Source organism: Astatotilapia calliptera, chromosome 7, assembly GCF_900246225.1.
Source record: "Astatotilapia calliptera chromosome 7, fAstCal1.2, whole genome shotgun sequence".
Lineage (NCBI taxonomy): Eukaryota > Metazoa > Chordata > Actinopteri > Cichliformes > Cichlidae > Astatotilapia > Astatotilapia calliptera.
In genome coordinates, this window is record NC_039308.1 from 61,150,393 (window position 1) to 61,175,614 (window position 25,222).

General features: G+C 39.3%; 1 protein-coding gene across 2 annotated transcripts in view; it reads right to left on the minus strand.

The window, feature by feature from the left end:
* Positions 1–23,470, minus strand: part of LOC113026998 (protein BANP-like) — a 35,408-nt gene extending 11,938 nt beyond the window's left edge. The window contains exons 1-11 of one of the 2 annotated variants that reach the window (XM_026176365.1): positions 23,268–23,461; positions 18,976–19,054; positions 18,686–18,795; positions 18,395–18,594; positions 18,213–18,302; positions 17,868–18,040; positions 16,548–16,787; positions 13,688–13,846; positions 10,588–10,709; positions 8,455–8,526; positions 6,416–6,460 (exon numbers count right to left, since the gene is read on the minus strand). In XM_026176365.1, the coding sequence (XP_026032150.1) occupies positions 6,416–6,460; positions 8,455–8,526; positions 10,588–10,709; positions 13,688–13,846; positions 16,548–16,787; positions 17,868–18,040; positions 18,213–18,302; positions 18,395–18,594; positions 18,686–18,795; positions 18,976–19,045 (1,281 nt within the window). In that variant the 5' untranslated portion in view covers positions 19,046–19,054; positions 23,268–23,461. Of the gene's footprint in view, positions 1–6,415; positions 6,461–8,454; positions 8,527–10,587; positions 10,710–13,687; positions 13,847–16,547; positions 16,788–17,867; positions 18,041–18,212; positions 18,303–18,394; positions 18,595–18,685; positions 18,796–18,975; positions 19,055–23,267 lie in introns of both variants that reach the window. The other variant, XM_026176366.1, reaches the window with a different exon arrangement.
* Positions 23,471–25,222: the final 1,752 nt, after the last annotated feature.

The following is a 25,222-nucleotide window of genomic DNA, read 5'->3' on the forward strand; positions in this document are numbered from 1 at the left end:
ATAGTAGTCTCTTGAGATGTGCTGCATTTACAGACTGACATAGCTTAGGTTTAAAGCCATCTGACTGGAAGAGTCCTCTAATAACCCGAACTGCATGTTTTAATATGAGATTCTTTGTGTTTGCGATTCACGTTCAGTGGAATCAGGCAATGTTTGGAGCTGATTCGCTTCATGTTCTATTTATTGACATTATTGCAAACATACGAAAATTAAAAATAAAAACAATGAAATCTCTTCTATAAAGTATCCACTTGACTGAAGTCCAAATGTGTCAAAGAGTATCAGTTGGACATACACAGAATCCACAATGGATTTAAAGACAAAAACAAAACAACCCCCACCCACACAAAGCAATGCATACAGTCTTACTAGGAGTAAAGTAGGTTGTTAACTGTGAAGTTTGTACCGTTGGCTAAACTGCCAAAACAAAATAACTGAGCAGGAAGAGCCTTGGTCATGAAGACCCACCTGCCGCTCTAGCAGAACCTCAAGAATTCTAATTTAAAGATGGCAGCTCTCCATCATTCAGGCCTTTATGGCGAGATGGCAAGAGTCAATCTTGCCCGCAGACCGCTTCGACTTTGCTCAACATAAATGAAAGACTGCAGAGCTTTCAGAAAAAGATTTGCAAGCAAGATGTGACGAGCATTCGTCTGCTTCCAAAAACCAGTTTAGCTGAAGTTTACTGACTTGTCTATTCAGAGATATAGATTACATGCAGTGAAGATTCGAGCACATCAAATAACATTAGATCAAATAAAAGTTTAATAAAGTAAAATAAAAGTATTTTTGGCCAGTATTGCTAAGAATGTTTTGCATTTGAATATCAGCTCAAAAGCACAAAAGATGCAGTTATTACAGTTTTGCAGCGGGTATCCAAGAAAAAAATAACATCTGCACGTAGAACTGTCAGCAGCCATTGTGAGCATACTGTATTTGCCTGAGCCAGGCAATAGTCCAGCAGAGGGCACAATCTCCTCCTGTGTTTTTAACCAGTTATACCTGGTACATTGCATTTGTATTACAGAGTGTGCTTTTGTTCACCAGCTCAGCTGGTGTCTGTTTTTAAATCATCAGCATTACAAAACATGTCTTTCAGGCATTTTTTTAATGCCTTTCCCTCCCCATATTTTCTCTTTTCTCCTGTTCTCATCAGTCACTCCTTTCATCTTCTAATCCTCCATTTGGTCTGCATCAGTGCAGGATAAGATCACAGCAGAGATACAGAAGGGCATAAGATAAGAGGCTATGGCAGACAGGCAGTGCAGTAAAAGGCTAGTTATTTTATAGCTTCATGGTCTGCCTTCTCTTCCGTCCGCATGAGAGGGTTTTATGAGCAATTTGGGAACTTTGGATCGCTCTAAACCAGTTTTGCTCAGACTTTCAGCTGGCACAGTGGCACCAAGTTCATGGCTGAGTTGGCACAGACTCCCATGGTAGAAGTAACAAAAACATCTGCATCCATAATGCACAAATGTATACTATAGTGTAGATGCAAAAAAAACAAAAAAAACAACCCTCTACAGTCATCTGTACTACACAATGGCTCAATCACACTAGCATGCAAAAAATGGGACTTGCCTCACTGTGACTAAATTGGTGGTTGTCCAGTGATAGCATTGAATTTTTTCATATTCAGTGCCCAACTTGAAGTAGCTGCAGTGACCAAGTGATTGCTCAAGGGGCTGATCGTGCAGCACTCAACTTGTGGCTGCATGTGATCCAAATGGTCTGACTTATACTGACAGCAGTCACTCTCGGACGACCTAGCAAAGGTTTCCAAATAACTCCCCTTACTGTATTTGGGTTATATTCCAATATAGAAGTTAAAATCCATATGTTAGCAGTTAAATTGCTGTCCTGCAATAACCATGAAAGAGGAATTTCTGTTTCAAATCTATGAAGTACATGCTGGGCTCTGAATATAAGTAGTTAGTGTGAATTTCAGAGTATGCATATGGCAGCAGATTTATCAAAGTTAATCACTCAGTCGATCAGGTTGTAACTGCCAACTTCACCCCATTCAGTTTCAAACTGAAAGCAGACCGTCTCTGTGTTATAGATATTTTATTGCTGTCTTAACGCACTAAAGTCCCTTTGGCAACTGACTGCAATTGGTTGCACACCTGGTTAGAAGCATTTCAAGCACCATTTCAAAGGTAACAAGATCAGAAAATCATTGCACACAGTAACAATCATTTTGGTCATGCAGTTGTCTCCTGGACTGTTTTCCCTAATGTGGCTGTAGCATTAGACAAACGTGCAAAACTAAGATGTGTGCCGCACATTTCTCTTCTCACTGCATGGACATAGTCTCTAGTAGCAATACAAAAGATGATAGATGGATAGACGGTAGACTGCCAGCAAAGCATGTTCTGTATAGGTATATACTGCAAATGTATTAATAATCCAACAAAACTTAGCCTTACTTAAAGGAGAAAGGACACTCTTTTGAGGATGCCACATTTTAGATAGAGAAGACAGATGTTTTTAGAGACTAGTAAAGGAGGCCATCTATATCCACTGTGAATTACCATTTTTAAACATAGGTGGTGGCTTATGGCACCAGCTATCAGCCGTGTTGGGGCAATGTTTCATAGAAGTTTCACCTCTCAGCCCCAGCGACAGGAGTAACCCACAACTTGACTCGTGTGATGACTCAGATCTATAGGTGTTTAGCAACTCTAAGGAACACCTTGATTGAGACAGCCCCAGTAGGGGTTTAGTACCCGGGACTCTCCACCATTGTTCTAAAACCAAAGAATCCAAAACTAGAATATCAATATGTTTCTGTGAACAGGCAGTATTGTCTGTTTAGAACATAAAGGTAGATTTGAACTCACAAAACATGCTATTTAGTAAAAACGTGTTAATATGAGAGTTTAAAAAAAGATCGATTTGGCAAAAACTCCAAAATTAACCTGTCCACTATCTTTAACAGTCCCTGGTAAAGAGACAAGGATATAAATCAACAGAAGAAGTTATTTAACATCTTTCATGATAAAGCTTGTAAAGCCAGATTCAGACTCATCATCCCAATGAAAGATGACATCGTAATTTGAAACTTTAGGAGTGATTATTCAGACTATACAGACTGTGACCAGATATGACTCATATAAAGTCTACTCGCATAACAGACTGATGAGACAGAATAATGCAAGCCAGACCACCTTACAAAAAGGAAATAAACATGGATTAGAAGTCCCCAAAAGAGCTATACAGTTATTTAGAAAAAAAAATAAAAATCAGTGCTGAGCTGAAAATTTGACTTTATTTTGATGTGGGTATCAGGTCCAAATATAGCTCAAATAGTACCACAGAGTGTAAATATCTAACAGAAAATGGATGTGGCAGGTAGCTTTTAAAAGACAACCATAGCCACAACTACACTACATAAGTGTAGTGAAAGTTAAATAAAGAAGAAGTGGTCCCAGAGTGAGATAAAAAGATGGCTTTTCTGTGATGAATTGCGTAGGCTAGGTTACACCAACATAGCCTCAGCACTAGTCTGCCAGATTACAAAAACACTGACATCATTCATAGTCCATTTGATGTAAGGCTCTCTGTAAACAGACAAATTACACATTTAAGAAAATACACATCAGGATCAAGTGTGATCTTTACTGTGTGTCTGAGGTTCTTAACAAATGACGTTCCAAGACACACTGCAGCAATCATAATATAGCTATAATCTGTCATTTTCCTGAGTAAGTGCTATTACTACTAACATACTTGTGGAAGCACCGTTTCTTTTAAATGGCTCAGTGATTTAACTGCATGTTATCAAGATTTAAGAGTTGACCCAAGATTTGCTCTCCCTCCAGTGCATGAGAATATGAGAATTTGTAATTGAAGAGATACTGCCATTGTCGCATGTAACTGGATGTGTGTGAACAACTCGACCTACAACATGAGGTCTAGCAGAGTAAGTCACTTGGTGTTTGTTTTGGAACAATTCTGATATTATTTTACAAACCCAACAAAAATATGAGCTTTAAAAAAGGGAGTGATAAGAAAAAAAATAAAGGAGCTTTTCATTGGAATAGACTCTCAGATACCCCCTGAGGAATACAGAGCTTTTAGTTCCTCTATCTTGGGATGCAACACACATGAAAATCCCCCACAAAAAATACAGTTTCAAAAGTTACATTTTTTTTAATCTATGCCATGCAAATCATGGTGTATACCACAAAGAAGAGCTAACCCCAATGGCAATCTGCAAGAGTAGTTCATGCACTCTTTGAACTCATATGAATAACTGCTGGAAATGTGTGTAATGGGACAAAATCTAAACCACACTCTAGCCAAAACTCCTTCTAAGATCTTAGAGAGAGACCGAGAGGAATGCTGCTGTCAGGCTCACCAAACAGGTCATCTGAGGACATGAACACGCATGTGTGAAGAGAAGGAGCATATGGATGTGTGCTGACTACCTTAATCAATTGACAACACGCACCAAGCTTAACAGTCAATAAAGGAATACAAACAACAATAACAACAACAAAAATCTGATATAAAGCAGATGCATTCATGCAACCCAAATGTATGCACATCCAGAGTAAATGGCATCTTGAACCTATGAGGGAACTGAGTGATGGGATCATAATCAGACTATAAAATGAAGAACTGACCAGCTGGAAACAAGTGGTTTCAGCTGCTGGCTGTGGTGTAACTCCTTCTTTGCTCCAGATTTTGAGATATTATATGTTGATGAGTGTATCTGTTTAAAAGTAAAGTGTTGGGGTGCCTAAAAACATAGTACTATTGTAATTGCTTACTGCTTACCATATTGGAAAAAGCAATTACCATACTGACTGCATAGATGGGTTGTTACATTACATTCTTTACCCTGGTTACTGGCATAATGTGTACAGAGAAAGCCTTGTTTTATTGTTTCCTCAGTTTATGATAAAAACAAAATTATGACCAGACTTTATAAGACAACAAAATTTACGACCACGAAAGCCTGAATTTTAGGCTACAGATTATTTTTGACTTTTTTCATAACAAACCCTGGAAGAAACCAGTAAATCGACAGTGCTTTCAAACACAATAGCTTTTGTTTATGTGCAGAATGAACTGCTGAGACACCGAAATAAAATCCAAAAAGGCTGGCCTGAGTCACCATTTTATAGCTCTACCAAAAATTACCATGCTTTCATTTTATGCTAGTAGAAAAGTATGCTTGCACATATTTGACTACCCCATAGTGTGCCGTACCTACGGGTGACATCAGATTGTTTGGTAAAAACGTTTTGCAGATGACAGCATGCTTTTTTTGTGCTAGGTTGGCAACCAAAGTGTACAAACCCAGCAGCCATGTGATGCACCATAAGATAAGTTAAAGATGGGTCTGTGACGCACCCATCTCTTAATTGCCTTTAAAAAAAAAAGGTAAGTAAACAATCTCCTTTTGATGATCCCAGGAGGGAGTTTGTGTAGCCTCCATTCAGGAAGAAAAGGCCCTCTGAGGCTGTTACATAATCACACCTGTGGTAACAAAATAGTATAACCACCAGATGGAGCGTGAGAAGGCACTTCCTTCCCTAAAGCCTAGCTTCTAGACAAACATGATGAAATAATGAATGTGAAATGGTGGTTGTCTTCAGGCATCCATATGTGGCATGTATCGGTGATACACAGCCAACGCTGCTTTGATCGAGACTCACTTGGATCTCAGAGGAAAGAATAAAGGAACAGGAAGGGCTCTCAGTCCAGTGACAGAGAAGGAAAGAAGGGAGTGGTATGAACAAAGACACGGACACCAAGAGCACAAAAGACATCTTGCTCTGTCTGTGTGTGTGTGTGTGTGTGTGTGTGTGTGTGTGTGTGTGTGTGTGTGTGTGTGTGTGTGTGTGTGTGTCTAATTAGTCTATCCTGAAACATACTGTGTTGAAACATAAATGGGACACAAGCTTTTGTTATTTGACACCTTACCTGGTTCATTGATCACATTTACATTATATATGAATGCCAACAGAAAATATCTCCTCAAACTCATAATGACCTGCTCCATCCTTTAACCTCTAATCAGACAGTGTAATTGCAAACATAATCCACGAAGTATGAAAATATGAGATATATATATTTTAAAATCTACAGCAAAGATCAGTTAGTGTTTTATAACATCTTTTGAGTTGCTGTCAGTCTGAGAACCCAACCCAAAAGCCTCTGGATTTAGCCTTGCCTGGCAACTGTCAATTTTTCAGGACTTTAATCAATTATCAGTTGCTGGCTTTTCAGATATCCTAGATATACTTAGGACTTCCTATTCCATCTGCATTTTCCCCCCCACATATGTCAAGACTGCATTGCAGTGCCTCAAAAACCAGAAAGCTTCCAATACCAAAAATTGTGTCCCTTGCTTACACATTCTGCATATTCATACAGAAATCTTGCTTAAACGTGTTCTTACCTGTCCATCCTGGCCAACATGCACCTGGTGGATTTGGAGATTTCCCTGAAATTGAGAAATGTCATGTCAGTCAGCAGCCCTATGTTTTAATATAAAGACTTTGGTTTAACTACTTTAAGAAGCTGAAATCACATTAAGTTAAACAAGTCATTAAACTATCTAAGCCAATCAGATATGCAGTGTGAAAAGGTCAGCATGATAAGTTCCTGCCAGTGTTTGTACTTGAGAGGAGGTGAATGGAACATCCATGTATTTTCATTTCTGGATAGAGTTCGACTCCCTGTTAACATAAAAAGAAATCTGTTTGCTCTGACATAAGTGCATGATTGTCTCAGATCGAGATATAGTGGCTATTAGAAAATCTCTAAACACCCACAGTGATATCAACAGGACCATTTTGCAAAAGGATATTATACAAGACACATTTAGCTATCCTCAGGTCTCAGCTGTTTCTGCTCTAGCTAATTTTATCTCATGTATATATGCAATACTGTCTGAGCTGCCATATGGCCAGAGAGCAGTGTAATCTCTCAAACAGCTCATTTCCTTTTTAAGCACACTAAAACCAATCCCTTTGATGAAAGGGGCCCGTTCCTAATGAAAACATATTCTGTGAGTGGCAGTTGGGAGAAGTGGGATTTTGTTGCTAAGCTTTGAACTCCAAAAAACAAACAATAGCATGGAATACGAAAGAGAAAAGACAGGGGAAAAAAATCTGGGCTCAGCCACAAAGTGCAGGAAAGGCTTTAGTGTTTTCTGCCTCCAATTTACTCAGTCTCTCTCCTTCAATTGTGCATTTCTTCCTCTAAGTGTCCTCTAGGAGTAGAACCGAATAGGAAATTAGAAAAACACTTGCTTAAGGTGTCAATTGCTTTTGCAAAAATGCCGAGCTGTCAAGCATGTGTGGCCTGAATCATATACAGTATGTGATTACATGTATATATGTGTACACAGACTGGCGCCTTGAAATAAATCTCTCTCCCACATCCTTTAAAATCATTAGCAAAGATGTTGATGCGGAAATTCCTCTTTAAAAGTCGGGGTGGTTTGGAGTTAGAGTTTGATTTCAACTGACAGGCTGTGTGCGCGCATGCAAGGATGTGTGGTGGGGAAAATAAGCCACCTGGGCATTACATGAAAACAAAATTCAAAACCTTGTGCATAATCTGGCAGATAGCATATATAAACAATAAGACGTTCACTGAAAAAACTTTACTTTGGCTAAAATTCACTAATGTCTAAAACGTCTAGCGCAACACCAGACAAGCAGCTAGCTGCCAGCTAATTGTGTGAGCAAAACAAACATACAGGTTCTTGATAAACTTGTTTAAATTGCTTTGTAAAAGTAGACTAGTTTAGAGACTACAATAAGCTGCTTGTGAGATTACAAAATTAAACAGCCATTGTAAAATCAATGTAATCAGGACAATTATTCCACACTTATGCTTTCTTATAAGACATTGTATATTATGCTAATCAGCAGTTCTCTTGCCGTAAGAAGTTGGCACTGAATAGATGTAATGTCGTGCAAAAAATTCATTTTTCAAGTATTCCTTTGTTTATAGTTAAACAAATGCAGTGGAAATCATACCAGTCCTACCATTGACTAGCTAAAATGAATAGAAGTGGTTGTTTTTGGTTGTTAATCAAAACAGGAGATTCTTCCAGCTCTAACAAATATTGTGGATAATTTCAGATAGCTGTTTAAACAATTCAAATCACAAACATTAACTAAATTCAAACAATACAAATTAACATTGTGAACTTCCCCCACAATAACATACACAGAATTGATTTTCTACCCCCGAAACTTAACTCTGCTTAAATTTGACTTAACTATAAACAATAAAGAAAGGTAGGTATCAGCAGACGGCTGACTACAACCACTGGTGCCATCGTTCTACATAACAGTCATATTCTTTTTAGATACATGTTTAGTGAAGTGAATTTAATAAATCTAGAGAAGTGACTCAGGGTGATTGTTTATTTTTCTTTTCTATTTTACAACCCCTCTTTCACGGGCGCACTTGCACACTAACCTCACTGTCCTGTGTGATCTGCACCTCCTCTCCTTGTGGTACCTGGGCTATGTGCAACTGCCCCTGTGGAATCTGAGACACACAGATGAAGATGAGGTATAGCTGAAGCTAGAACAATTTCATGAATATGATTAAAAAAAAAAAAGTTAAAAGGTATGTTTATATAATCTTCATAACCCACAATAACAAAATTGCACACAGTGGTTAGAAAGTCTTTTTAAGTTAATTCATCCTCTTTGGGTTTTCCCAGTCATCATTACTGTAGAGCAGGGATGTTGGACTCCAGGCCTCGAGGACCGGTGTCCTGCAGGTTTTAGATCTCACCTTGGGTCAACACACCTGACTCACATGATCGTTACCAGTCCTCTGGAGAACTTCAAGACATGTTGAGGAGGTAATTTAGCCATTTAAATCAGCTGTGATGGATCAAGGACACATCTAAAACCTGCAGGACACCAGCCCTCGAGGCCTGGAGTGCAACACCTGTGCTGTAGAGTGATAACAAAAAATGTAAAAAAGAAAAAGAAAGAAAAAAAAAAGGAAAAAAAACCCAGTTGTGACTAAAGCTTTCAAACCTAATGTTAAAGCTAAAGAAAAATAAGGAATTGACCTTCGATCCAAGATCAAGATCTACTGGAGATCACAGCCCGGGTTTGATTAGTAGTACGAAGGTTGAACAAGCGACGTCTTTTAAGTATTTCTGTGTTCATGATGGGTGTGTGCATGATTTAGCGCTTGCATTTTTTAAGAAGGCTTAGGGTCCATGGAGTGAATAATAGCCTTATGTTACTATTTTATAGGACAATTGTTGAATCTATTATCTGTTACAGCATCTCTACATGGTTTGGCAACCTTTCCATCAAACTCTGACCCAAAATTCAAAATGTGAAAAAAAGGGATGGAAAAAAGGTACGGGGTACCAAACTGTAAGTTAAATAGCTTTAAATTTTCTCTACTGCCATTATTGATCAAATTACTGAATGCTAATAGATGGAATTGTAAATGAGAGTTTGTATGCATCTGCTAGCTTACATGACGTGTTTCCCTGGCTTGTCCAAGGTAAATTTCTCCCAAGGGAGACACAATAAAGGCTAATCTAATGTAATCTAATCAAATTATTTGCTAAACAACTAAGCTGCTCTATTTTGGGAAATATAATTTGATGATGATAAATTACATTGAGTTACTATGGAATGATGGTTGCAATGCTCAATCACTCTTTGCAAGTATTAATTTCTCCTACTGCATTAGGAGTACTAATAAATTTTAGGCTCAACTGTAGTCTTTAATACTCAGATGTAAGGTTGGATGGTCTTCCCTACAGGACTAAGTTATCATATTGAGAGGGTGTTGCAATCCCTCTCTCACTCAACAATGTGAATCCTTGAGACCATTACTTGCGCAATCCTACTCAGGCAGGCAAGTAGGGAGAACTCCTGACAATCTTTCTCACCCACCTTTCCCTGAAAGCACTTCCTGCCTGTCTACCCTGTATTTTTTATCATCTATCTGTTCCCTTCCCAGGGAAGTGGTCTGTCACGAGTACTGCCAAAACTATGCATCATGTATAGTATGATGTAAACCAGAAACAGCAGAAATACTCATCACATTGTATCCACATAGGCTTATCAAACCTGTACAAATGAAGTTTTAACACTAGAAAAAGAAAATATAAATTAGTTCCTTCTTGAATAACCCATCAGGACTCTGAATATATTGACATTGTGACTCTTGGTATCTAACTCTGATCATCTATTCTGGGTGATTTCAGAGCTGAGGGAACTAAAAGATCCAGTCACTTCCTCTATCCGCCTACCTATAACACTGTACTGGGCCTGAACGCAACCTCTGACCATAGCATCTGTTCATGTACATCCCATGAGTCACTGGTTCACTGACATAATTTGCACTATTCCTCCAGAATGCTGTAAGGGTAATTGTAGTGGGTGGTGTGACCCATTCTAGTACACTATGAACTCAGCTCTGAGGGCCTCTTAGATAAAGTACACACATGACAAAGAAAAGAACAGAGATATGAGCAGAAAGATTTTCTTCTGTTGTGTTTGCCAATCAATAAAAATGTTTTCTTATGAATTTAAAGAGAGTTGGAAATAAAAAAAATCTGACACTCACCACCTGAACTTGTCCATCTTCACCAATACGGTGAAACTGGACCTGCTGATTGGCCAATGTATAGTGCAAGGTTTGTTGAGTGGCAGTCTCAATGTGAGCCGTTTCTTCTGTGATTCCTTCCTCTAGATAAGAAAAGCAATAAGATTAGTGATGCACTCATGTACACAGTAAAAACAGGTGAGAAATAGCTTTCAATGGATTCCAGGATACATAACCAAATTCTAATAAGAAATTCTGGATCATCCTAGGCCATCCACAGAATATTACGGTTTTTAAAATGTATCAGACACTTAAATATACATTAAAGACTCCGGAGAATCATCAAACAGATTCATGGTGTAGCAGCCAAACTCAGGGTCTGGGGTTTGTTATCAGAACAGCAGTCTGAAAGCCTGACCAGACCTGGCCATCATCCCACAGAAATGCACAACAGCATCTACAGAGATGTCAAACAGATATCAGTACCCTCATCCAAAGTGGAGCCTGGCCGCAAAATAAAATATCACTTTCTCGTTTTCAATGTTTAAATATAAAGTAATAAAAGACCTATTTACAAGAAGTGACATTAATGAGAAAAGTAGTCGGATTGCTTTTTTAAGCATGAAAACAAAGAAATTTGCAACATGAGGAAGAACTCTTGCTTGGTAAATTTTGGACTCTATATGATAATTGATTATTAAATATTCCAGTTCTGATTTATGCAAAATGACTAATTTGTGTTTGTGATTTATGTTATTTGATGCATTTGCAACTAATATTTTGCATTGTACATTCTGGGGTGTTTGTGGCTCATAAAGGCGGGGCCTGACAACCCACACCTAATTTGTGCTCATGGGTTATTTGGGTTTCCCCTGCAGTCTTACATTTCTCTGGTCAGAGGTGAGAGGTTTTGACTCACAGGGAGGGAAGGACTGCAGGCATTGTGTGCAGATTACAACCATCTGCAGAAACTGCTTTTGGGTTCCGGTCTTGAAATAGCTTTCATGTAGCTGAAAATAACTAGCTAATAAATAGCTAAAATAAGATGAAGCAAAGTACTCTGTGTCTCTGTGGCTGTTGACTGTTTTCACTCCTGCCAAAAAGCAGTTTTAAAAAAAAACGTGGAAATTGATTTAATTCACCCTTTGCTGCAAATAAGGCTATCTATCCCAAACCATTATAATAGTAGTGTTTTTTTCAATTCTCAATTTTGGATTCCCAAATTTGCCTACTAATATTTGCTCCTGCAAAACACTGAAGTGGGATTCATGGTCCTATATAGTCATCCGTTTGCATTGCCCTTAACCAGTGCACTCGCTGGTTGATGGCATTGGCTGTTGTGATGGCAACCCCCAAACCACACGGTGGACATGATTTGGAGCAGTCAAGCTGAAGGGGCTATATGAGGCTTCATTAGTCTTTTGGACTCCAACCACTGCCGACAGGTACCGACAGGCCAAGGAGAGTGTGGCTCTGGCAGCAGCTGAAGCAAAAACTTCAGTAAGAGGGGAGTTTGATGAGGCCATGGAAGAAGTCTTTCAGTCGGCCTTGAATTGATTCTGGCAAACCATGAGGTGAGTCAAAAGGAGAAAACACTGCTCTATCGTTCCCTAGGAAAGTCTATGCCAGCGTACTAGAAAGGAGAGTCCATCAGTTAGTCAAACCTTGGATTCAGGAAGAACAAACCAGTTTTCCTCCTGGTCAAAGAACTCTTTATCCTTTGGAGGATATTGGAGGGTGTAAAGGATGCAAAGGAGTCTATAAGTCTATATGAGTTCTGGGTAGTGAACAAAATAACAAGATCACAGATAAAAGTGACAAAAATAAAAGTTCCCCTAAAGAGTGGCTGGCCCCTTAGCCAGTCACTCAGGTTGAGAAGTTCAGTCACTTCAAATCAAATCAAATCAAATCACTTTTTATTGTCACATCACATGTGCAGGCACACTGGCACAGCACATGCGAGTGAAATTCTTGTGTGCGAGCCCCACAAGCAACACTTTGGACAGACTCAGAGTAAAGTACTCTACACACTGAAAGGATAGATCGAAACTCCAGTAGAGGTGGTTTAGGCATGTGATAAGTATGTCTACTCGCTGGAACAATGGGGTGATTACACCTCTTGGCTGGCCTAGGAAAGCCTTGAATGAACTGGAGGAGATGGCTGGGGAGAAGGAGACTGGGCTTCTCTGCTCAGACTGCTACCCCTGGTTGGATGGATGGATATAGAGATGCACTTTGTGCAGTCCTACAAAAAGTCAACATTGCCTGAATGCAATAACGCTAAGAGTAGGTAAAATGGTGATTAGTTAAAAAGCTGGATTGAACAGAAAAGAGAACGGAAGATTCACTTCCAAGAGAAAGACACACAAGAAAATCACAGATTAGAAAAAACAAAACAGAGACGATGTCCCCATTAGGAGTTTGGACACCGTTACAAAATGTAGCCAAGGACCTGCAAAATGTCTAGCATCTACATATTGCCATTCCAGGAACTTGGTGAAAATCCTGAATATTAGCAGGTGCAATTAATTTCAAACATTTTGAAAATAAGGTAGGTGTGCCCAAATGAACTATTTGATGTGATCTAAATAATAGCAACCATATAAAACGTGCCAAGCATCATCCAGAATCTGCATGGAGAATGTGCGTGGCACAAGACACAGAGGGTGGGTTTATTACTCACCAAATAAAAATGCATGCATATTTACAGAGAACAACTGGTTTAGTCCATCTGTTGACCCATCCTCAAACCAAACGTGACCTCATACTTTTGCTCAGACATACTGAGCAAAAGTATTTACAAATCGAGATTGTGTGACTGCAGAGCTCTTTTAAAGATGAATCCAGTGGTTTCACTTTCTGCTCCACTGACACTGACAAACAGAAAACTAGTTTTCTAACTGGCCTATAAATAAAAACAAAGAGTGTGCAACAGATGTCTCCTTCTGCTGCAGTTTACTTTTACAATTTTGCCTCTACTTTGATCAGAGAATAATTACAGAAAACTAGCTAAATTTATCTCCACATTAAGACAAATGAACGTGTACCAGTGATGTTAGAAACATTTATACTTATGTAACAAGCCTCTGGTAAAAAAACAAAACAACAACCTGTACTTTACCTGTGACTGTGTTGCGAGGTGTTCGTTTAGAGAAGCTCTTGACAGCCAGACTCTGACCACGTTGCTTGCGTCTCCAAGCAGTGCGACACTTTGAGTCAATGCTCTGCTTGATCCGGTACCAGTCTGATTCGGTGATGCCAAATTTGTGGAATAAGTGGCCTGTGGGAGCATGAAGAGGTCAATGTTACCTAAGGTTTAAATCAACAACCTAAAATTAGTGAAATATTCCTTACTTCATTTGTCTCGTTCAGTCTCTTTCAGTACTGATGGGAATAAAATATTTTGCTTTTAGCTTTGGTGACTTTCTATACACTTAAATATTAACACATTCAACTGGTGGCAAGAGCATGAGCAGATTGCTCATTACTTAAGGCTTAATTCTTAACATTTTTAGAAGAATACAGTCATATAGCTTATACTTTAAAAAAAACACATTAGGAATTTTTCAGATCCACATGCAGAAAGGGGGGGGGGGGTAATAAATACCTAAATAAATAAAATCGCACTTGATCCAAAACATGTACCGTAAATGTCGGGCTATAAGCCGCTACTTTTTGCACAAGCTTTGAACCCTGCGGCTTTTAGTCAGGTGCGGCTTTTCTATGGATTTTCCATGATTTTTGTCATATCGTAAGACGATTTGTTTTGTGTGTTCCGCTGTTGTACGGCACTACGTTGCCTGGCGGAAGGATCGGGGTTCAAGAGTGGTATGTTAGTCACATGTCCGTCCGCCAGGCAACGTAGTGCCGTACGAAGTAGCGCGAAAAACAAACTTCAAAGTAGCGCTACGCGTTCAGCGGGAGTCGTGGATGATGAGCGGCGATAAACTTGCAAGTTATGCCCAAAAAGCAAGTTATGCCCAACTCTACCGGTGGATTCTGACAGCGTGGAAAAGTGTGAAAACATCCACGATCACCAACGGATTTTGAAGGGCTGGACTGCTGCATGATGGAGAGGAGGACACCGCCACGGCCCTTCTGAGGGTGTTCGACTCTGACACTGACAATGAGGATTTCTTTGGTTTTGAAAGTGACAACGAAGGAGAGAAGAAGAGTGGATGACGAAGCCATCCTGAGCCTGTTTGTATCCGACACTGGAGAAGAGGACTTTGGTGGTTTTAGTGCGGAAGAAGAGAAAGATGGTGGTGAATGACTGACTTTTCTTCTTGTTAAAGCTGTGTCACTGCACCTGAGCCTAAAAGGTAGGCCGAATCTATTGTTCTGGTGTGCTGTAGGTTATTGTTATGTACTACATGTGCAAATATGTACCCATAACTTGTTTTTCAAAATATTAATAAAAGTGATGTCTCCAAACAGCCATCTCTTTCCTGACAATTCCCTTTGTGCATATTCTCTTACATATGATAAGTCAACATTGAAACACCTGCGGCTTTTAGTCAGGTGCGGCTAATGTATGTACAAAACAGGATTTTCCCCTGATTTTAGCTTGTGCGGCTAATATTTAGGTGCGCTTTGTAGTCCGGGAAATACGGTAATACTGCAGATTCATCCTGCTGAAATTGTGTGCTCGATGTGAACGGCACACCATATTCGTACACATTTTACACATCAGGTGTGTAAAAGCCCCTGATTTGCAATTGGTAGTTACTCTGTAGGTAAGGTAAATTGTCCTTTCTTTTTTGTTGTTCTCCTCTGAATGGGAACCATACATAGAACAAATAATGGCTCATACTTCAGTGACATCACTCTTCCTCATTAGCAAATGAACACACCCTGGAAATCCTCCCTATTTTAGATAACACTTTATATAGCTCAAAATGACTGAGCAAGTCTATAAACTTCTCAGAGAAGTGTTAACAGAGATCAGGGCAGAGGGTCATTTCCCCAAAGACTTTCGTAGAACGGGAGCCACATATATCGCCCCCTGGCAGCCCAAAGACAGAATGCAGGTTTAAGACACTGGGTTTGGTTTGACTTTTTCATTTTCCCAGAAGCAACATTTACCTTTTACACTCTCTTTGGCCTGAACAAATCTACATGTAACTACACACCCATGCTGTTGAGAGGAAATAGAGTCTGACCGGCCAAACTACAAGGCAGCAAAAAGGCATGATGGTGTGTGCTGTGGGGATACTTCTTTCTTACCTCAGCACAGCTGGCCAGTCATGGTGTGACTAGGTTGTGATTGTTGGATCTTTTTTGTTTTGCCTTGTCCAGACACTTACAGCAAAAGGTTACCAAGACATCCCTTAACCAAGTGGACAAGGTGTGGGAGGAGGGGATTTCTGACTATTTGACCATCTTACATGCAGTTCACAAAGAATATTAATTCTGCTTATGTCTACTTGCACCAATGGGGGATACAGTGGGTACATCAGAACTCTGGAGCATAGGTTACAGATAACTGAGACCCTTTTAACACTGTAAGAAGGGCCTATAGTTATATAAATAAATACACTACCAGTGTAACCCTGACTCCACTTAATCAAGAATCAAAGAGTTTTTTGCACTGAGAGTGACTCCATTAAGATCTTTCTACCAGACATGTGCTTGTCGTTTAGAGTCTGGTATGTTCTGAAATGTGTTGCACATTAATGCATGTGTGCAATGATGAATGGATGTTGTTGTAACCCGTCTTGGGAATACAGAGTGCAGTCTATTTTCTGTGTTTTACTCAGTGCCGCTTTGTACGAAATGCGGGATGAAACGTGGAAAGGTCTCAGAGAGTTCATTTATTACTTAAAATCAAAAACTGAAAAAGTCAAACCCTGCATGACAAATAGCATGTCAATCAGCTTGTCATGGAAGTATGTTCACTACCAGACCTACCACTGCTCTGTCAAAAACAAATAGTCCCCCAAAAATTACCAGTATTAGATGGTTATGTTATCAAGACTCACAGCGGATGCCGTAGATCATAAGTGGGTCCAGCTGCTTCTTTCCATGTTTGCCCTGCCCAGAGAGATTTGACATGGCCTGGACCTCACGGTGGAATAGGTAGTCCAGCAGCGTCAGCGCCATTTTCTCTGCTGTGCGACAGTTTGTGCTGATATGAAGCATATCAGCTGCAGATATTGGACAGCGAACTCGCATCTCTGGGTTGTTCTCATCTCCTAACCAGGTGCCGGCTGGATAATCATCTAAAGAACAGAGGAGGAACGGCTCTTCAAAGAGTTGCACAGATTGAGAAATATTTTACAGCAACAGCCACTGAGATAATTGATATAATATGACAGCACCCCCATGTGGCAGTAAAAAGGAAGTGAGTGAATTTGTGTAAAACTTAGTATAACTGTTATAAAAAAACAGAATATGTGGTTTGGTCACAGTGTATGCTAGCTATTAAGTAAACCACATGACCAATGCATTAGGCATATGGTAACATCTAACTTGCTGACTAACAGAAATTTTTATAATGGTAACCCAAAGTTGCAAATGAATGAATAATAGTTTGCCTTTGAAGGTAACCAAGAAATTCAGATCCAATAAAAATTATCCAACCAGCAAGCACAACAATGGGACAATGTGGACTTCGTTTAAGTTTGCATAGTTAACTATTTTCTCTTGGTTTCAGACAGAAAAACACAGTAATGCAACTCAAGGCATGAATAATGCCTAACAGCATCTGAGGCAGAAAAACAGGGAAATTAACACATCAGCACAGTTTGCCATCTATTTAATATGGAGATTAGCTGAAAGAGTCACGTTAGACACATTAAACAACTAAAAACTGAACAAAACATTCAAAATCAATTACTGAGAGGTCTAAAAATGTCAGGGGGTAATTTACTGCAAGTGACTTTTCCTTAGAGTTGATGCAGATGAACATGTTGAGCACTGTGTACTTTTAGTGCATAAGTGTTTTTGCTATTAGTGGGATTGCAGATGGGACATTGTTGAGGCTTGTTGCTGTGAAGTCGCCAAAGATCAGGAAGTCATTTTGAAAGAAAAAAAAAAAAGGCTGAAAAACCCCTAGCTTTTTCCCCCCCTGCCACAATCAGTAATGGTAGTGCTCACCATATGTGACTGTCACTTTCTACTGTAGAAAAATTGTGATACAGAAATTTTGAACACATGGCAGAACTAAGTTTGAAAATGAGTAACATGGGCATTAAAAACAACCTATGGCTCTATGTAAGTAATATACTTGTCCTTTTCTAATTTTAAGAAGAAACTAAAGATATGTGCCTTGCTGTGCCTCTTCACCAGCGTGGTCATACCTTCTGCATTGAGTGTGATGAGAGTGACATTTTGGCCTTTCTGTGCATTGCTTGATTGACCACCGTTGGAAACACAATCACTGGCCTCTGAGCCACTCTCCTGTTCCTCTTGACTCTCTTCTGGGCCAGGGACCTTTACTAGGATGGTGTTGTGTCGCCTCCTGGTCACTGTGCTGCAAAGAAACACAATGCATTGACAGATCTTGTTTGGCCAGAAAAACAAAATAGGTACACTCAGACTATTAGCTCAACTGAAAAATTGTTATAAGGCAGTAACTTGACATAACTTGTGTGGTGGTGTGTTTGGACAGATATAACATACAGTATAATAAGTGTGCCACTCACTTGCTAAGCAGGTTCTCCAGAGGAGTGTCTTCTGGACTTGAGGGCTTCGGCGGTTCACTGCTCACAATAACATTTGTTTGTGGGACAACACTGAGAGCAAAACAAATAGTTTTCATTTTCATTGAACTTTTAACCTGCCTGACTGACTGGTGGCCAATATGGCACCAACATTTAGAGCTTACCATCGCACTTTGTTCCAAGTCTGAGTGGCCCCTTGAGGGGATCCTGCAACCATAGGAACCTGAATGGGACTTCTGGCACATGGTGCCATGCTATCCAGTTTGCGTGCAAGGTTTTTGCATGCAGCATCCAGAGACTGTAGCTTTGACTCAATTCCCTCCAGCCGCTGGCTGATTGACCCAGTGAATGATACCAACAAGTTCTGAAAAAAATTCAAAAGCAAAATTAAGCTCTACCAACTACATATAAATGTATGACCAGTAAACAGTATATGGTTTATAAAGAGCTGCTACCTTAATAAGAGCGATATCTTGATTGCTATTGTTATTCTCCTGGCCGTTGCTTAATTTCCTTCTTTTCTTCTGAGACCTTTCTTCATCATCTTCATGATTGTCCATCATGTCTGCCATGAATCAAAGGAAAAGACACCCTCAAAACAACACACCAAACCATCCTGTTAGATTTTACTTCAAGAGTGAAGGTGTGCTTCTACACAGGAGAAAAGTACTAACTGTCTGCTTAATCCTAACCTTATATTATAAAAAGAGTCTAATGACCTTTTTTTTTTGCAAAGGAATCTTACCAGTACGATTTTCCTGGTTAAAGTCCTCCACTGTTATTTGCACAATTTCATTCAGCTCTTGTTCAGACATTGTTCACCGCTGAAATGCAGGAAGAACATGTTCAACTTAAAAAGACATTAAAATATTCATTTACTGATATGTTTATATAAATTAAAATATCTTTTTGCTGTCTGTTTCTATTTACACATTAGCAGTGGGCAATATGATTGTAGGGAATTTCTGTTTTCTTTGTATTATTGTATAGAATAGAATACAATAGAATAGAATAGAATAGTCCTTAATTGTCATTGTACATGTACATCGAAAATATGGGTGCTCCATGCCAACTGCGCAGGAATAAAATATAAATAATAAGACAACAGGAATAAATAGTAAAAAGGAGAGATAAACCAATTAGAGGAATATATACAAATATAAGAGAAAGGCACACATTGGAGAACAGAGTGCTTGGAAGTAGTTTAAAGGAATTGGTCTGAGTATAGAGTCCTTATGTGAGTGGCCTGAGTGATGAGAGTTACTCGGACAATGGTTCAGATTGGTGAGGTGCGGGGGGATAGTTTTTGTTAACAGTCTGAATAGCCCAGGAGAAGAAGCTGTTTGTGAATCCGGAGGTGTGGGACCTGATTCAACTGAGGCACGGACCAGAGGGCAGCAGGTCAAACAGGTTTCTCATTAGTGGCCCCCTGCGTACCAAACATCCAGGCAGTAGGAGGGCACGCTCTCCACTGAAGAGTGGTAGAAGGCCAGCAGCAGGTTCTGGTTCAGGTTATTCTGCCTCAGGACACAGAGAAAGTGCAGCCACTCTTGGGCCTTCTTTACCAGGGCATTTGTGTTGTGGTCCAGGTGAGATCAGTGGACATAAAGTGCTGTGAGGCAACTGTTGTTGTGATATGGTACCATTTTAAATAACGCTCAATTGAATTGGATTGAAACTCTTTTGTGCCATGTAATAGTGCCGTGCAGAGATAAACCAACATTAGGTATATTAAAAAAAATCATGCACAGACACCTGTGGCTGCAGGAAGAATGCTACTGTGTGTGTATTTCCCTTCACTGTAAGCAGCAGTGAAGCTGCCTTTGACATTCTACTCACATTTTAGGCATAACAACAGCCCTGGGCACCTTCTTCAGTTTGAAGTCTATTTTCTTCTGTTTTGCATGCAAGAGAAGTATCGTGTATTGGACTCTTAAAGTAGCCAAAATGTAGGTAACCACAAAACAGTGGGTGAAGACAATGACCGAGGCCTGCAGCTGCAGCTGCATGCACACTGCTTCCACTAAATACACTAAATAACATGTGTAGCAGAGTGTGAGAAACAATTTAACTAAAGAGGCAGTGTTCTTCTCAAGACTGTTAAAACAGTACTGGAATAAACAACCCACTTTCTAAAGGTTTACGAACTGATGATTAGGTAATAATGCTACATAAATAACAACCATATTCCTTTAGTCTCAAAAGCTGACTTTGTGTTGGCTGCTAAAGAACTACTACCCCTGGCAGAGAAGAAATGCAAAACCAAAAAAAATGATTTGAGCATACAGTGTGCCTCAGCTTTTCAGATCAATCCATCATTTGAAACATTCAGTTACAATTTACTGGCAGTGGTCAACATCCTCAAGTCAAGTATTCATGACAGGATTTCCGAAAAAGGCATTCGTGCCATTTATCTTTTACATGAAGTCTCAAGTTTTCATGACACATACTGTGCTTGTATCTGATGTTCTACAATTTATGCTCAAATACTTGGTTGGGTACGTTTGTGTGTGTGCAGTTAATCATTATTTTTGAAAAAATTAATATAATGTTATTAAAGTATTCGAATACCTTAGCAGTATTCGTGTTGTGTGCACCACAAGGTTTACTTATGTAATCTCAAAGGTCCTCTTCCATTAAGTGTAGCTTTATATAATAACCACTATGTTATCAATAGTACAACAATAAAGGTTCTCTCCTTCAGTACAAATGTTTGACATGTTTAGTTAAGTTTTATCTTTTCTTGTCCTCACACAGGAACTCCATATTCTTAAACCAAGTACAACTCTGGGCTCTATAACAAAAGATAGATCTCTACAAAAATGCCTGTGTCCTGAGTAACACTTCAAAGTGGCAGTTACTACGACGGAATATTAGGAGCACATTAAAAGAAAAGCAATACTGTTGGTCGTTTTAATAATAAAATAGTGGAAACGTGGAGATCATCATTGTTGTGTCAAGACAAACTGCCATATTTTCTATACCTGTACAAAAATCCTTTGTTTAGATGAATTAGTGAAACAAATTAATTAGCCTTTCTGTGATACAACATACATCCTCTTCATTGGACAAGAGTGGAACCATCAACAACCTTGCATCTGTCCATTACCAGCCATTTAATTTTGTACAAACCCACTCTTCTTAATTTGTGTTTTTGTCTATCTGACCAGATGCACCTTTCTGCAGCATATTTTTGACTTATCACTTTATACTTATCAAGAGATGAGAAATCATATGCTTCCTTGTTACTAAAACCGATTCTGAAGTACGGTTTCCCTAACCCAGAGACTATGGCAACTGTGGCAGTTTGTTTTGTGTAATCGCCACATATAATTTTTCTCCCCCTTATAATAGTATTTTGACTTTAATCTCAAAATGATCGATAATATTTTTTTCTTAATGTGGTCCTAATACTCATACATACTCATACAGTTAGGGTTACACTTTTAATAAGCTACCTTTACACAACAAATATATGACAAAGTAACTCCCACAAAACTGTCAAATTCAGTAACCCAAGAAAGATCTAGCACTTACACACTCCAAACTAATTTATTTTTGCAAGTTGCAGTAGAGTATTTGCAACTTCTGATCCGTGTATCAGTTCACTTGAATACATGTTATAAGTTGTCCTGTTTTGAGCCTTTATGTATTGCCAAATATTGAAAAAAAAATCCTGTATAATTCATCTAATTTTAGCTGCTGCTTTTCATTTGTTGCATTGCTTTGTTTGCCTACTTTCAAGGTTTCCTTGGTCTTTGTGTCATAACTGCACAATTGCTTTAGTGATTTGCCTACATTTTGGAAACAAAATGTTGGAGCTGTAATGCAAATGCTAACACCAACACATTTTTAGCGCAGTTGTGGAACAAATTATTAAAAATAAAAGTATTACTCCAGAAATGCACAGCACCTCAATTAAAATGTGTGAGAGAAGGATCCATCTATTGTAAATACAAGGCTTATATCCTCATAACAGCCACGAATAAACTAACAATCATGTTGTGTGTATGAGAAATGATATCCAGAGTCATGATCTCGCAGCTTTGTCTTCCTGAGTCATTTCCTCGTTTCCCAAACATGGCAAAAAAGCATAGATGCATAAGGGAAAATTACAATAATCAAAGTATGACATTTTTATGTGGGCCCGTCTCTACGTAACTAACAAAAGCATGGATTGCAGCTTAAGAGTAATAGTTTGCGCCATTACTTTACATTTAAAAAAAGAATAATAAATGTGTGTTTTGTCCTTAAACTTACACAAAGGAAACTTTGTTACTGAAGACACACACCATTTATGTAAGAGGGTTTATTTGAATGCTATGCCCAACATAAAATGAGCGAAAATCAGTTTTAGAGTAGCTCAACTAAATTAAGCCCTATGTAAAACGGTCTGAAATTGCAAAAAGCTCCTGGCGCTTTTTTTAAAGCAGGCTACCGTTACCTGTGATAGTGGCTAGCTATAAGGAAACGCGGTCGTACACAGCTGTTTCAGGCTATTTTCTTTAGACTTTAGCTGCTTAGCCTAGATTACTACAGTTTAGCTTACAAATATAAAGAAATGGCACGGAGCTGGTACACGTCTACTAGCCAAACTAACGAGCTTTAGATTGGTTAGTTAACTGGGCGGGGGTCTGACGATGCTAAACACAGGCGAATAAACGGAGGAAAACTAACTTGGAGCATCTATTTGTTATGTATCTATGTAATGCGACTAGACATACGGTTCAAAACTACTGTACTTCAGATATTTTATTTATTTTTCATTAGTTAATTAGCGTCAGCAGAATCATAACTAGCACCTAATGTTAGCTGCCGCTACAAAATCGGATTTGAAAGCTTGCATGCTAACTTAAAGGAGACGCTATTTAAGCTAGCGTGGTAGTTAGCATGCTAGTTGGGCCTAAAGGCCTTTGGAGCGTAATGCAAAATTCGTTTAATGCTGAAGCAATCGCTAAATTAAATGTGATTTTGATGCAGCTTCTCTCCTCATTCTCGCACACAACACATGTACCGTGTAAGATTGGGTTATATTACCGTGTGAATGGTGAATTCTCGTGTTGTTTGTAGAGCTTCCGATAATGGCGTCGTTCCTCGCGAGAGATGAGACCTTGCCTTCGTGTGCTTCACACGGAGGTTTCCTCAACGCTCATTCAAGGGAGCTCAGTCTGCAGGAGACCGCTTGTCACCGCTGTAGACGCCACTCACAGACTGCACGATTGCTTCTTTTCAAGCTGTTTTATCTGAATCTGAAAAAAGCCGAGTTCCATTAAATTGTACAGTTTATTCGACTACTCATCATGATACCCCATGAAAATAAAGCACAGTATCTTAATACAACCTCTGTGGCAAGCACTGAGATTGGATAAAGGGATAACATGTTTGTTTAACCCTGTAATTTTTAAACGTCCACAAAACGTTTCTTACATCCATGGTAATCCAACTCCTCAGGATTGTTTGTTATCTTGATTTAATCCTAGTCTTTGTTTGCATCAGTAGGTACCTTATAGAGTATATATTACTGTATTTTACTATTTTGGTTTCCCAGTGATTGGAGTAAATGGGTTTATTTTCCTCTACATTGTTTGCCCTTTTATGTAGATGATTTGGCACAAGAAATTAAGCAGGCCACTAACTATTGTTCACAATGTAGATGACTCTGATGTTTATTTCTGAGACAGATAATCAGCAAAAATGATAAAAATACAACAACAAAAACAAAGCAAATTCAGTTGAAACATTACAAAATTCAAGGTCAGCTGAAGCGCAAGTGTATTTTTATCAAGCGTTTTACATTTACTTGTTTGGTCTTCAGTGTACATATAAAGGTGTTTATTATATTCAAATATCATAGAATATGCCAATATCTAGTATAGAGCATATTGCTTTGCACTCAAATGTAACTCTCTCAACAACTGTGGTGAAGAGGTGGTGAGTGCTACAAGTAAAAGCAGCAAATGACCAGCAGATGGAGCCACTGGCAGGCTCAGTCCATCTTTCAGCTAGGCAGGGATTTGACACACTGTTTTTAGGCATTTTTCTGTTCCTCTGGGTAATACAAGAATAAGAAAATGCAGCAGATATTAGGTTATTACAATCACTATATTAAGTGTCTATTAACTCTCCACATAGCAGTGGTTGCACTTTTCATCATTAAGAGCTGTATAGGTAGAGCTAGATAGCATTGTTTAAAAGGACTCAGATCTGCAGATGAGGCTCAAGGTTCAGTTCATAGTGCGAATGGTGATGCAGAAGGGCTGTTCCTGGTTGGAATACATGTCTGTAAATAAAAATATTTTTAAAATAACATATTCTTATATGCACACCAGTGTGCTACCATGGGAGAATTTTCTGCCATACATCTCAGAATCAGAAAGGGTTTTATTGCCAAATGTTGAGCAGGTTTACAACATTAGGAAATTGCTGCGGTAATTAGTGCAAACATACTGTCATATAACGCTTAAATAGACATAAAAATAAGAATTAAAAGTGCTAAGTAGATAGATATATACATGAGTGCAGGTGGTGATCAGTGCCAAACATGGAATGATGCAGTGAACACAGTGTAGGGTCATGTGTTAGTGGTGGGAACAGTCATACGGTTATTGTTCATGAGTCCAACAGCAGAGGGGAAGAAACTGTTCTTATGGCGAGAGGTTCTGGTGCGACTGGACCCTCCTGCCTGAGGGGAGCAGGTCAAACAGACTGTGTCCAGGGTGAGAAGGGTCAGCTGTGATCCGAGCTGCACGCCCCAGTGTCCTGGAGGTGTACAGGTCCTGCAGAGATGGAAGTCTGCAGCCAATCACCTTCTCAGCAGAGCGCACAACACGCTGCAGTCTCTGTTTGTCCCTGATAGTGGCTCCAGCGTACCACACGGTGATGGAGGAGGTGAGGATGGACTCAATGATTGCAGTGTAGAATTGCATCATTGTCCGTGTTGGCAGGTTGAATTTCTTCAGCTGCCTCAGGAAGTACATCCTTCCTCCCACTCC